The 13288-nt window shown below is 46.4% G+C and overlaps 1 protein-coding gene across 1 annotated transcript in view; it reads left to right on the top strand.

Annotated features, from left to right (window-relative positions):
- The window catches only part of LOC121290675 (ATP-binding cassette sub-family G member 1), a 67620-nt gene that overhangs the window by 38107 nt on the left and 16225 nt on the right, over positions 1 to 13288 (top strand). The window contains exon 10 of the mRNA XM_041211433.1: positions 6030 to 6131. Coding sequence (XP_041067367.1) covers positions 6030 to 6131 — 102 coding nt within the window. The remainder of the gene's footprint in view (positions 1 to 6029; positions 6132 to 13288) is intronic.

The following is a 13288-nucleotide window of genomic DNA, read 5'->3' as shown; positions in this document are numbered from 1 at the left end:
GCCTTGGACAGGGTGAGGACACCCCACAAGACAGTTGAAGGTGTGTGCGAAAAAGTGGATGGTGATGTCTCTTGAACTGACGGTGATGAGATCCCTGTGGATGTTTGATGGGTTTGTGAGTGCGTGAGTTGAGAGTGATGAGCAAAGTGACTTACCTTGGCAGAACACAGGAGATCATTCATCCTCTTTTGGCACTGGGTGGTTGTCTTCTTTTGCAGGGCACTGACCACCGCTGCCACCCCCTCCCATGCTGGATTTAATCTGTTTGTTGATCTTCGCACAGAGCCGGGGTAGAGGACTTCGTGGTGGACCTCCACCGTGTCCAGTCGATGCCCAAGGGAGGTGTCACTGAATTTGGGGACAGCATGTTTCCTCTTTGGCAGCCATGACTTTGCAGCTGCTTCTGATCCCTTAGAGAGAGTAATCATCGATGTACCGGAGAATGAGTTGTGGAAGGGGGCCGGAGTAGGACTGGAACAAGGAATGTTCCACATACCCCATAAAGAGACAGGCATAGCTGGGGCCCATGCGGGTACCCATAGCCACACCTTTTATTTGGAGGAAGTGAGAGGAGTTGAAGGAGAAATTGTTCAGTGTGAGAACAAGTTCAGCCAGACGGAGGAGAGTAGTGGTGGATGGGGATTGTTCGGGCCTCTGTTCGAGGAAGAAGCTAAGGGCTCTCAGACCACTGTGACCGAGCATTACACTGTGCAGGGCACCCTTTTAATATGGCACCCGGATTACTGAAGGCCTGAGGTGATGGTGGGGTGGGCAAATCAGAGGCCACCCTGCCAGCGAGCTGGTGTGTTTCCCGGGAATGCATTATTAATGTGTTGGGACGTGCCGGGAATGGGACGATACGGCGCAAAAACCTGCCATTGCGGTTGGCGGGTAAAAAGTCCTTTGTCCCGTTCACTACCGCGCTTAGTGCAAATCTCGGACAATTCCACACTTAGCTGTATCCTGGGTCACTCTGTGATCCTCGGTCTCTGGTAGGTGTCATTCTAGCAGCAGCCACCGCCTCCCCAGTGGCACTGCTGAGCAAAAGAACTGCTGGCCTTTGATTGGCCACAGCTTTTGGCGAGTGGGGACTTCCCAGCCCAGGCATCTTGACCCTACGGAAGCCCTGCCAGTGACCTGTAAATTGTCTGACTGACCCATAATTTGGTGGGCCCTCCCTAAAGGAGGCAAAATGACTCTCTCGCCAGCTCTCCAGCCGACAGCTGAAACCCCCGTCACCTCCATTAAACTCCCCCTCTGGTGTGAGAATTGAGAAATAGCTTGTAATGTGGAGGGAGATGCCCTGATCTTGGGCTGAGGTACATTTTGCAGGTAGAATAGAAGGAACTTCTACATTTTTACTCGTTGAGTGAGAGATTTATTTTTATTGCTTCGAAAACCAACATTTCACTGTGTGTTGGACTCAGACAACTTTGTGGTAAGTATAGCAATCAATAGGTGTTATCACAGTGTAATTTAACATACTGTATCACAAGACCTACCTCTGTACCTGCCCCGGGCATGTTAGATATTGAGACTGGACGGGATGCCATTCCTGAGCCACATTATTTTGTGTCTTGATAAACAGTCCCTTTTCCAATGAAGGGTAAGAACCAAGGATCTATAGGATTGGAATCCCCTCCAACTGGGAAACTTATGGAGTATAAAACTCAAACTCACGGATAAGTTTTGACCTCGTGTTTTTTTAAACCACAATACAGAAACCAAACTGCAGCCAACAGCACAGGGTGGTGCAGCAAGGGAAAACAGAATTACCTGGAAAAACTCAGCAGGTCTGGCAGCATTGGCAGAGAAGAAAAGAGTTGACGTTTCGAGTCCTCATGACCCTTCGACAGAACTTGAGTTCGAGTCCAAGAAAGAGTGCAGCAAGGGGTTTATTCAGACATTTTAGTAAAGGACAGTGGCTCATCAAAAGAGTTTGAACATTGACTGATTGTTATCATGGAGCAGTGGTACCGGGGGAATGCCATTATTTGCCATTCACTAATGCAACTAAGAGACTGATTACCAGATACAATGGCACAAGGAACAGGCCAATACTATTCAAACCTTCATCGACCTTGGAGCCAGGTGCTGTATTGCCTCAAACAGCAGGAGAATTGTTTAAACAATGTGAGAGCTGATCATAATCGCCTGGGATATATTTTCCACGGATAGACTATTGTTTCAACCAGCATGAGCTGAAATGCCTACCTCCTTGAAGAAGTTCTGTTCGTCTCTGCGACAAGATTTCCGTTCCTCTCTTTTGCCTTGTTCACCTTCATTGCTTTCCATTTCTCTCCTGGTGCTTGACAAGGTGTTTACTAAAACCCGCTTTCACAGCCATATCTCCTTTCTCAGTGACTGTCTCCGTCTCCGAATTACCCCACGTGGATTTCAACTGAAATTCCACCCCTCATGTTTCGAACCCACCCAGGATTACAGGTATTTCCGGGACATAAAACGTTTCTCGGACTGCTGTTCCCGTCGCATCCTGAGATGCACACTCAGTGCCATGCGCCGCCATATGAACACACTCGACCTCTCCCTCCAGCAGCACCGCCATACCCTTTTTCAAAGCTGCGCGTGCCCCCAGTTTCATTTTATTCTTCGTCTCATCCGACGCCTCAACAGGAAACTTTTTCTCTTTCTCTCAAGTGCTAAGGAACGCAATCTCCAACAACTCATTGACACCAACACCCATCTAGGACCCTCCACCCCTGCCCGTCCCTCCGTCCCCACCCCATCTTCCAATCCCAGCCCCAGCCGTGTATTCACTATACCCCCTGACCTTCCCCTCTCCGATGCTGAACGTTCAGTGCTCAGTAAAGGACTTAGTTTCATACCCCTACGCCCTCACCTTAATGAATTTCGGGCTCGGCACGATGCTGAACTCTTCTTCCGCCGTCTTCGTCTCCGGGCTCACTTCTTTGGGCAGGAGTCCTCTCCCAATTCAACGGATCCTTTCACCCACCTCCAATATTCTCCCTCCACCTGGACCCCTCCCTCTGGATTCTTACCTTCTCTTGATCTTTTCATTGAGAACTGTCGGCGCGACATTAGTCGTCTCAATTTCTCTGCTCCTCTCACCCATTCTAATCTCTCTCTCTCTCTGAACCTACTGCACTCCATTCTCTCAGGTCCAACCCTGACATCGTCATCAAACCCGCTGACAAGGTTGGTGCTGTTGTTGTCTGGCGCACTGACCTCTACCTCGCGGAGGCTGAGCGTCAACTCACAGACACTTCCTCCTACCCCTCCCTGAACCATGACCCCACCACTGAGCATCAAGCCATTGTTTCCAGGACTGTCACTGACCTCATCTCCTCTGGGGATCTTCCTCCCACAGCTTCCAACCTGATAGTCGCCCAACCTCGGACAGCCCGCTTCTACCTCTTACCCAAAATCCACAAACAGAACTGTCCCGGTAGACCGATCATGTCAGCTTGCTCCTGCCCCACAGAACTCATTTCTCGTTATTTTGACTCCCTTCTCTCTCCCCTTGACAAGTCCCTCCCCACCTACATCCGTGATTCCTCTGACACCTTACGTCACATCAACAATTTCCAGTTCCCTGGCCCAAACCGCTTCCTCTTCACCATGGACATCCAATCCCTCTACACCTCCATCCCCCACCAGGATGGTCTGAGAGCCCTTAGCTTCTTCCTCGAACAGAGGCCCGAACAATCCCCATCCACCACTACTCTCCTCCGTCTGGCTGAACTTGTTCTCACACTGAACAATTTCTCCTTCAACTCCTCTCACTTCCTCCAAATAAAAGGTGTGGCTATGGGTACCCGCATGGGCCCCAGCTATGCCTGTCTCTTTATGGGGTATGTGGAACATTCCTTGTTCCAGTCCTACTCCGGCCCCCTTCCACAACTCATTCTCCGGTACATCGATGATTACTTCGGTGCTGCTTCGTGCTCTCGTCAGGACTTGGAAAAATTTATTAATTTTGCTTCCAATCTCCACCCCTCCATCATTTTCACGTGGTCCATCTCTGACACCTCCCTTCCCTTCCTTGACCTCGCAGTCTCAATCTCTGGTGATAGACTGTCCACCAATATCCATTACAAGCCTACCGGCTCCCACAACTACCTTGACTATAGCTCCTCACACCCCGCTTCCTGTAAGGACTCCATCCCATTCTCTCAGTTCCTTCGCCTCCGTCGCATCTGTTCCGATGATGCTACCTTCAAAAACAGTTCCTCTGACATGTCCTCCTTCTTCCTCAACCGAGGTTTTCCACCCACGGTCGTTGACAGGCCCTCAACCATGTCCGGCCCATCTCCCACGCATCCGCCCTCACGCCTTCTCCTCCTTCCCAGAAACATGATAAGGTCCCCCTTGTCCTCACTTATCACCCCACCAGCCTCCGCATTCAAAGGATCATCCTCCGCCATTTCCGCCAACTCCAGCATGATGCCACTACCAAACACATCTTCCCTTCACCCCCACTGTCGGCATTCCGTAGGGATCGTTCCCTCCGGGACACCCTGGTCCACTCCTCCATCACCCCCTACTCCCCAATCCCCACCTATGGCACCACCCCATGCCCACGCAAAAGATGTAACACCTGCCCCTTCACTTCCACTCTCCTCACTGTCCAAGGGCCCAAACACTCCTTTCAAGTGAAGCAACATTTCACTTGCAATTCCCCTAACTTAGTCTACTTCATTCGTTGCTCCCAATGCGGTCTCCTCTACATTGGAGAGACCAAACGTAAACTGGGCGACCGCTTTGCAGAACACCTGCGGTCTGTCCGCAAGAATGACCCAAACCTCCCTGTCGTTTGCCATTTCAACACTCCACCCTGCTCTCTTGCCCACATGTCTGTCCTTGGCTTGCTGCATTGTTCCAGTGAAGCCCAACGCAAACTGGAGGAACAACACCTCATCTTCCGACTAGGCACTTTACAGCCTTCCGGACTGAATATTGAATTCAACAAATTTAGATCTTGACCTCCCCCCTCCATCCCCACCCCCTTTCTGTTTCTTCCCCCTTCCTTTTTTTTTCCAATAAATTATATAGATTTTTCTTTTTCCCACCTATTTCCATTATTTTAAACTATTTTTAAATCTTTTATGCTTCCCCCACCCCCACTAGAGCTATACCTTGAGTGCCCTACCATCCATTCTTAATTAGCACATTCGTTTAGATAATATCACCAACTTCGACACCTATGTGTTCTTTTGTTTTGCTATCTGTGACATTTTTTGATGATCTGCTTCTATCACTGCTTTTGCCTACAACCACACCACCCCCCTCCACTTCTCTCCCCCCCACCCAACCCCACCCCCCTACCACCTTAAACCAGCTTATATTTCACCCCTTCCTGGGATTCGCCTAGCTCTGTCGAAGGGTCATGAGGACTCAAAATGTCAACTCTTTTCTTCTCCGCCGATGCTGCCAGACCTGCTGAGTTTTCCCAGGTAATTCTGTTTTTGTTTTGGATTTCCAGCAGTTTTTTGTTTTTTGTTTTTATCTTTTGAGCTGATCATATTTGTCTGAACGATGCGTAGAACAAACTAAGAGTGCTAACTACTGGACATTGGAATGAGTTGGCCGGCCAGCAGCAGAAATGGTTTAATTGGGGTCAGAAATTGTTGGTTGGGGTCAGAAATTGTAGGACACTGCAGTTTTCTGCAGGAGTCAAGGAAGTCAGTAGAGTCTGGTCAACTCCACTAAGGGATCAACCGAGGGATGATTGTAAGTATTAAATTAGGACAAAGTGGGGGTTTAGCCTCTGACAGGACAGCGTTCCAGGTAACTGTAATTGTAACTGTATTTCGTGATTGCTGAATGAAGCCCATCTCTTGGGGCTGTGGGTGACTCAATAAAGCGATTGTGAATTATCGGAAGAAACTTGTCTCGCTGGTCATTCTGTTCAAGCCATACACTTGTGAACCTGGTGTCATGAGCTTGATTGTGGGGAGGATCTCTGAGGGCACCCCCCACCCCCCAACAGATCATGTGGCAGGGAGTAATATTTAAACACAACTGAGGTTCTTCTTTCTATTTTACAGGATCCCTCTCCCTCCGAAGGTTGCCATAGTTTCTCTGCCAGCTGCCTGACCCAATTCTGCATTCTCTTCAAAAGGACCTTTCTCAGCATCATGAGAGACTCGGTAATAATATTGCTTCCACTTCATGGGTAATAACAAAGTGACTGTTATTAAACTCAAAGTCACTGGGTAATTACTGTGCCCTCTGTTACCCAGTAACAACAGTGCTCTCCAATATTCAATAAAAGCAGTGCTCTAAGATACTGGGTAATAAGTCTTGCTACAATTGCACAGGGCTTTGGTGAGACCGCCCCTGGATATTGTGTGCAGTTTTGATCTTCATATTTAATGGAGGATATACTTGCATTGGGGGCAGTACAGCAAGCATTCTCTAAATTAGTCCCTGAGATGAAGGGGGTTGTCCTACAATGAAAGGCTGTGTAAATCTCTGGAGTTTAGAAGAATGAGAGACGACCTTATTATAACATATAAGATACAGAATGGGCTTGATAGGGTAGACACTGAGAGACTGTTTCCATTGGCCAGGGAATCTAAAACACAGGGGCACAGTCTCAGGGTAAGGGGCCAATCATTTAGGATGAGATGAAGAAAAATTACGTCACTCAAAGGGTTGTGAATCTTTGGAATTCTCTGCCCCCGGGGAGTTATGGATGTTCCGTTGTTGAATATTTTTAAAGCAGGGATGGACAGATTTTTGGTGTCTCAGGGATTCAGGGGGAGCAGGCAGGAAACTGAAGCTGAAGCCCAGGATCGGCCATGATCGTATTGAATGGTGGAGCAGTCTTGGTGGTCCACGTAGTCTATTCCTGCTCCTATTTCTCGTGTTCTTGCGTATAACAACAGTCTCAGTTCATCAATAATATTACTAGTGAATAACAATACTCTTATTTAATAAGGCAGATAGGAACAGGAGTTAGCCTTCAGTCCCTCAAGTCTGTTCCACCATCCAGTTGGATCACAACTTCTCTGTCTCTTAACCCTATCTACCTGCTTCAGTACCCTGGCCTATCGAAGATAACATCTCAGGTCGATGACCTTTCATCAGAATTGGTGTTCTCGTGAAAGGTCATCAACCTGAAACATTAACTCTGTTTCTTTCCACAGATGCTGCCTCACCTGCTGAGTATTTCCAGCATTCTTTGCTGTTTTTATTTCTGGTGTCCAGATTCTGTAGTATTTGGCTTTTGGAAAAATCCAACAATCTCAGTTTGGAAAATTTAAATTGACTCCCAGCCTCAACATCTTTTTGGGAAGAGAGTTCCATGTTTCCGTGACCCTTTGTGTGAAGAAGTGCTTCCTGGTATCAACTCTTCATGGTCAGCTCTAATTTTAAGGTTATGTTCCTTGTTCTGGACTCCCCAACCAGAGAAAATAGTTTCTTTCTGTATACTCTATCAGCTTCTTCGATCATCTTAAACACCTTAATTATACCACCTCTTAATCTTCTTTATTCAAGGCGGTATAAGCCTTGTCTATACAACCTGCCTTCATTAGGGGAGGTGATGGCATATTGGTATTATCCCTGGACTAGTATTCCAGAGACAAAGGATAATGCTCTGGGGACCTGGGTTTGAGCCCCAACAGGGCAGATGGTGAAATTTGAATCCAATAAAAATCTGGCATTAAAAGCCTGATGATGGCCATGAAGCCATTGCTGCTTGTCGTAAATAAGCCGTAGGAGCAGAAGTGGGACATTCGGCCCATCAAGTCTGCACCGCCATTCAAAGAGATCGCGGCTGATCTGATAATCTTCAACTCCACTTTCCTGCCTTCTCTTGATTCCCTTACTGATTAAAAATCTGTCTATCCCAGCCTTGAATGTACTTAATGACCCAGCATCTACAGCCCTCTGCGGTAAAGAATTCCACAGATTCACTACCCTCTGAGAGAAGAAATTCCTCCTCATCTCTGTTTTAAATAGGTGCCCCCTTACTCTGAGATTATATTCTCTGATTCTAGGCTCTCCCACAGGGGGAAACAACCTCTCAGCATCTACCCTGTCAAGCCCCCTAAGAATCTTATATGTTTCAATAAGGTTGCCTCACATTCTTCTAAACTCCAATGAGTACAGGCCCAACCTACTCAACCTCTCCTCATAAGAAAATCCCTCTGTGCCCGGGATCAACCTAGTGAACCTTCTCTGGACTGCCTCCAATGTCAGTATATATTTCCTTAGATAAGGGGACCAAAAATGTTCACAGTATTCTAGGTGTGGTCTATCTAGTGCCTTGTATAGTTTTAGCAAGACTTCCCTAATTTTATACTCCATTCCCTTTGAAATAAAGACCAACATTCCATTTGACTTCCCTATTACCTACTGAACTTGTCAAATGTGGGGGGTAGTTGGATTCTGGGGAGTTGGACCTGTAGTCATGGGTGGGGAGCTAGTTGGCTGGTAAGCTATTGGGGGTTTAGTTAGGGGGTGTGGGTAGTTGGGTGGCCAGGGGGACAAGGGTGTAGTTAGGGGGATGGGGATAGTGGGGTGGTCAGATAAGCGGGGGTGTAGATGGGAGGTGGGAGTAGTCGGGTGGTCAGGGGTTAGGGGTGTAGTTGGGCGTAGAAAGGTAGTAGGGTGGTTGGGAGGAGCTGGGGGATAGTCAAGGGGGTTGGATTATCAGGAGGTGAATGGTAGTCGGGCGTTTGGCGGGGTAGGGGTGTAGGGAGGTGGTCGGGGGTATGGAGGATAGTTGGGTTGTCGGGGGGGTGATTGGGGATGGGAGGTTGGGTGCTCAAGGGGGCTGGAGGGGTAATTGGAGGAAGAGGTAGTGGATGGTCAGTGGGGTAGTCGGGGCAGGGGTCGATAGCTCAAGGTGGGTGGGAAGTATTGTTGGGTGTTGGGGGTCTTGGGTAGTCGGGGGATGGTGGGGGTTGGATGCTCAGAGGGTTGCGGGGGTAGTTGGGTTGGGGGGGGTAGTTGGGGTGGGGTCAAGGCCGGGTGTGTAGTCAGGTGGTTATGGGGGTTAGAGGGGAGTCCTTGCATGGGGACTTCTAGGTGGTTCCCCCAGTGCATCTTCTGGGGTGCTTCCAAGGAATAGAAGGTCTGGGCCATAATAATCTTGAAATGGGGGCAGTACAATTTCAGCAGAATGATATGAGGGCTGAGAGAGTACAATTTTTTTTTATTCATTCATGGGATGTGGGCATCTTTCAGGTGGTTTCCTGGTACATGTGGAACGTCGCAGCTCCACAAATTCAGATTCTTTGTCAGGAACCTCCTTTTCCAGAGTTGTCTGAACATCAGGTGATTTGTGGACACTTGCAGTTCTGTATCCTCAACTCTTACAGGAACATCAGACATTTCAGTCCTGGGTTGAGTATCTTCAACAGGAAATGCAGACCCAGTTATGGTCACTGTTGGAACCATATTTTGATGATTTGTCTCTCTCTTCCTGAAATGGTCCACATGTTTACAGATGATCCAGCCTTCCACCTCCACGTGGTAAGATAGAGACTCAGTCACCACATTTGTTTCATCCGATAACCACTTTCATCCTTCTCTGAAGTTTTTCATGTTTACCGGCTCCCCCGCGGTAAATTTCTTCTCACAACTATGCCGGTCATGTCTAGTTTGCTGGCTTCTCTGATTCCTTTCCACCTTCCCCCCTAAATTCAGCATTATTAAGCTCAACCTTGTCTTGAGATGGCGTTTCAACAATAACTCCACAGATGTGGCATCTGTTGTTGCGTGAGGGGTAGTTCTGTAATGAGAAGGAAAGCATGCTAGCTTGGCTGGCAAGGAATCACCAGTTAGCTTTCTCATGCCTGCCTTGAACGTTTGAACCGCCCTATTGACCGTTCCGTTTGAGGAAGGGTGGTATGCTGCAGTCTTCACATGAGTGATACCATTGAGGCTGATAAACCGTTGAAACTCAGCACTCATAAATGCTGTGTTATCATTTGAAACAACTACTTCTGATAGTCCGTGAATGGCCAAACTCTGACATAGTTTCTCAATTGTAGCGCCCAACGTTGTTGACTTTACCTTCAACGTCTATATGTTGAATTTTGAATGGGCATCAACAATGAGCAGAAACATTGTTCCTATGAAAGATCCAACATAATCAATGCATAACCACACCACTACCTGGCCACTACCAAGGGTGAAATGGAGCTGTCACTGGCAGGTGCTGGCATTGCACACAGTGCTTTACCAAACTCTCTATTTCGCCATCCATCCCAGACCACCATAACTAGCTGCATGCTATGGTCTTCAATCGGGAAATTTCTGGATAGGCACTGTGTAGTTCAACTAAAGGTGGCTCCCTTCCCTTTGGAGAAACTATCACTCATGCTCCCCACAATAAGATGCCATCCTGACTGGTTATTTCTTGTCTTCTGTTGAAGTACAGTTTCATTTCATCAGATACAGGCTCCTGGGACCAATTATGTAGCACTAGTTCTCATACCTGAGATAGGACTGGGTCTCGCCTTGTCCAGTCGCTGATCCATTGAGCACATACCGACAAGGAATCTAAGAAATTTATGAGTAAAACAAGTTCCTGTAGGATTGGGATGTGTTCATCATTTTCTTGGTCATCATTTCCTAAGGGCATTGGCGTTTGCGACTTGATTGCCAGGCCCATGTATGAAAGTGTGAATGAGGGCCCTATTAGTATTCCGGTATCTTCTTTCTACATGCCTTCTCCTTTCTAGCACAGACTTTAATCTCGACCTTCTTTTTGACTTCACTGTTAGCCAGACTTCTCTCAGATGCCAGCTCAACTTGTCTGAGCTCACTGGCTGAGTCTCCCAAAATTTCATTATCTCTCTGCTTCTTGGAAAATTGTGTAACTTTTGCTTCCAACTCTTTGGCTTCATTTAGCTGATTTTTCAGCTGTTCTGTCACTTTTTTGTATTTGTTTGCTACCTCCTGGAAAATTGAGCATTGTTGTGTCTTCTCTGCCAACTCATCCTTCAGTTTGTTCAGAGAAGTGTTGAATTCTTTCTATTTCTCTTCATACTTTTTCAGAGATGCAAACTTTGACCTGAGGGAATCTTGTCGTGTGTGAAGGCCTTTCAACAGGTTTTCTTTTTCCCTTCGAAGGTTGCTCACCTTGTTTTGAACACTGTCATCAAGCAGGGTCTCCCTGCATTCCTTCTGCTGTTCTTCCAGGTTTTGGCTTAAGACAGCCTACATTTCTTCAGGTTGTTGAGTTCTTACACCTTCCTTTTTCAAAACAGAAACGCTTCCAGCTTCCTTTGGGAATCTCAGTGGCTAATCAAGGCTGATTTCCCTTAGCCAATTTCACCCTAGAAGACTTGGTCCTCTGCTTCTTAATACCAACACTGATAGCTTTGCCAATTGGCTTCCATCATTGACAATGGTTATGCCTTTTACTTGAATTTCTTCACCTCTGTAAGTTTTTAACTTGGTTGTTGTTTGCTCCAAACTTAATTGATGTTCACCATTATTCAAATATCTGAAAGTATGTTCCCCAGTTACTGTAGTAGAAGCTCCCGTGTCTACTACCATTTTAACAGTTTTGTCATTTACTTTCACTGTGACAAATATTGGTTTTGTCTTTCCAACGTTCAGGTTAATCAACGAGTAAGTGTCTGAATTTGTTGTTTCAGGCTCTTCCACATTGTAGATTTCTTTGGGCTTCTTCTTTTGTTTACAGGCCTACTTGAATCTTTCCTTACGCTGCCTCATTATATGTCCATTTCTGTGACAATAGCAGCATTCGATTTTTTTAAACTGCCAATCGCTAAAAGATTGATTGTTTCCACCTCTATTAAATCATTCTCGATTTCACTGCTAAGTTATTTTTCTTTATTCTTCAGCTAGGGGGGCTGTTTTCAACTTCTCGGCAGAGTCTTGCTTTTTTCACGCCAATTTTGGCTGAGGTTTCCTACCCAATGTGGAGGACAATTTTATGCACCCTGTATTGCTTGTGAATCTCTTGCAGCACCTTCCATGGCCAACATTATCTCTAGCGCCTTCTTGAAAGCCAGATTCACTTCAGAATAGTGTCCTCTTTCACACCACACACTAAATGATCACTGACCATGTCGTTCAGAGGCGTACAAAACTCAAAATGTTCCATTAACAGCTTCAAATCTGCAACGTAGCATGCAATTGTCTCACCCGGGGCTTTATTTTGTGAATTAAACCTGAACTTCTGCATTGTGACTGAGGGCTTAGGTTGAAAATGACCCTTCACGAGGTCCATCAATTCATCAAAATTCTTTGAATTTGGGGCACTGGGTACTGTCAAACGTCGAATCAAACCGTAGGTTTTGCTCCCACAAGCACTCAAGACGATTGCTCACCTCTTCTCTTGCCCCGTAATCTTGCTTGTTGTAAAAAGAATGTGAGGAGTTCTATGTTTTGAGACCAGTCACCTGTGGCTGATTCAAAAGGATCAGTTCTCCTAAATTGTGAGAGAGGATAACTTCTTCAAATCTAACGGAGCTTGCTACTTACAATCACTGGGAGAGGCACAGTGCCAATTTCTTTTTAACTTGATTTCTTCTGTTCAATCCTGTTTTATCCTCATCACCAGTTTGTTGTAGGGTGGCTGAGTTGCATATTTGTAATGTAGTTGATCTGCAGACACTTCTTGAGTTTATTCTGTTTATTTACAATATACTCAGCAGCAACTACACGTGTGTTTTCAACTCCAATTCTATCTCTCCATTGACTCAGAGGTAGCCTGTGCTACTCTCATATTGGTTACTACAGATCATGTGATCTTCCTTTATAAGTATTATACTTAAAGGCACATTACACACTAAATAAAACCATAATGATTACAGAAACATGGAAAATAGAAGCTGAGTAAGTCATTCGGCCCTTTGAATCTGCTCCACCATTCTGTCTGATCATGGTTGATCCTTTATCTCAATGCCATACTCTCACTCTCTCCCCATACCCCTTGATGCTGTTAGAGTCTAGAAATTTATCTATTTCCTTCTTAAGTATATTCAGTGACTTGGCCTCCACAACCCTCTGTGGTAGAGAATTCCACAGGTTCACCACCCTCTGAGTGAAGTAGTTTCTCCTCATCTCAGTCCTAAATGGCGTACCACATATCCTGAAATTTTGAACCCTTGTCCTAAGCCCTCCAGCCAGAGGAAACATCCTCCCTGCATCCAGTCTGTCCAGCCCTGTCAGAATTTTATACATTTCAATGAGGTCCCCTCTCATTCTTCTAAACTCCAGTGAATTCAGGCCTAGTTAGCCCAATCTCTCCTCATACGACAATCTTGTCATCCCAGGAATCAGTCTGGAGAAGCTTTGCTGCACTCCCTCTATA

This window comes from Carcharodon carcharias, chromosome 18 (genome assembly GCF_017639515.1).
Source record: "Carcharodon carcharias isolate sCarCar2 chromosome 18, sCarCar2.pri, whole genome shotgun sequence".
Classification (NCBI taxonomy): Eukaryota; Metazoa; Chordata; class Chondrichthyes; order Lamniformes; family Lamnidae; genus Carcharodon; species Carcharodon carcharias.
Note: the sequence above shows the minus strand (reverse complement) of the source record. Positions and strands in the feature narration are given on the sequence as shown.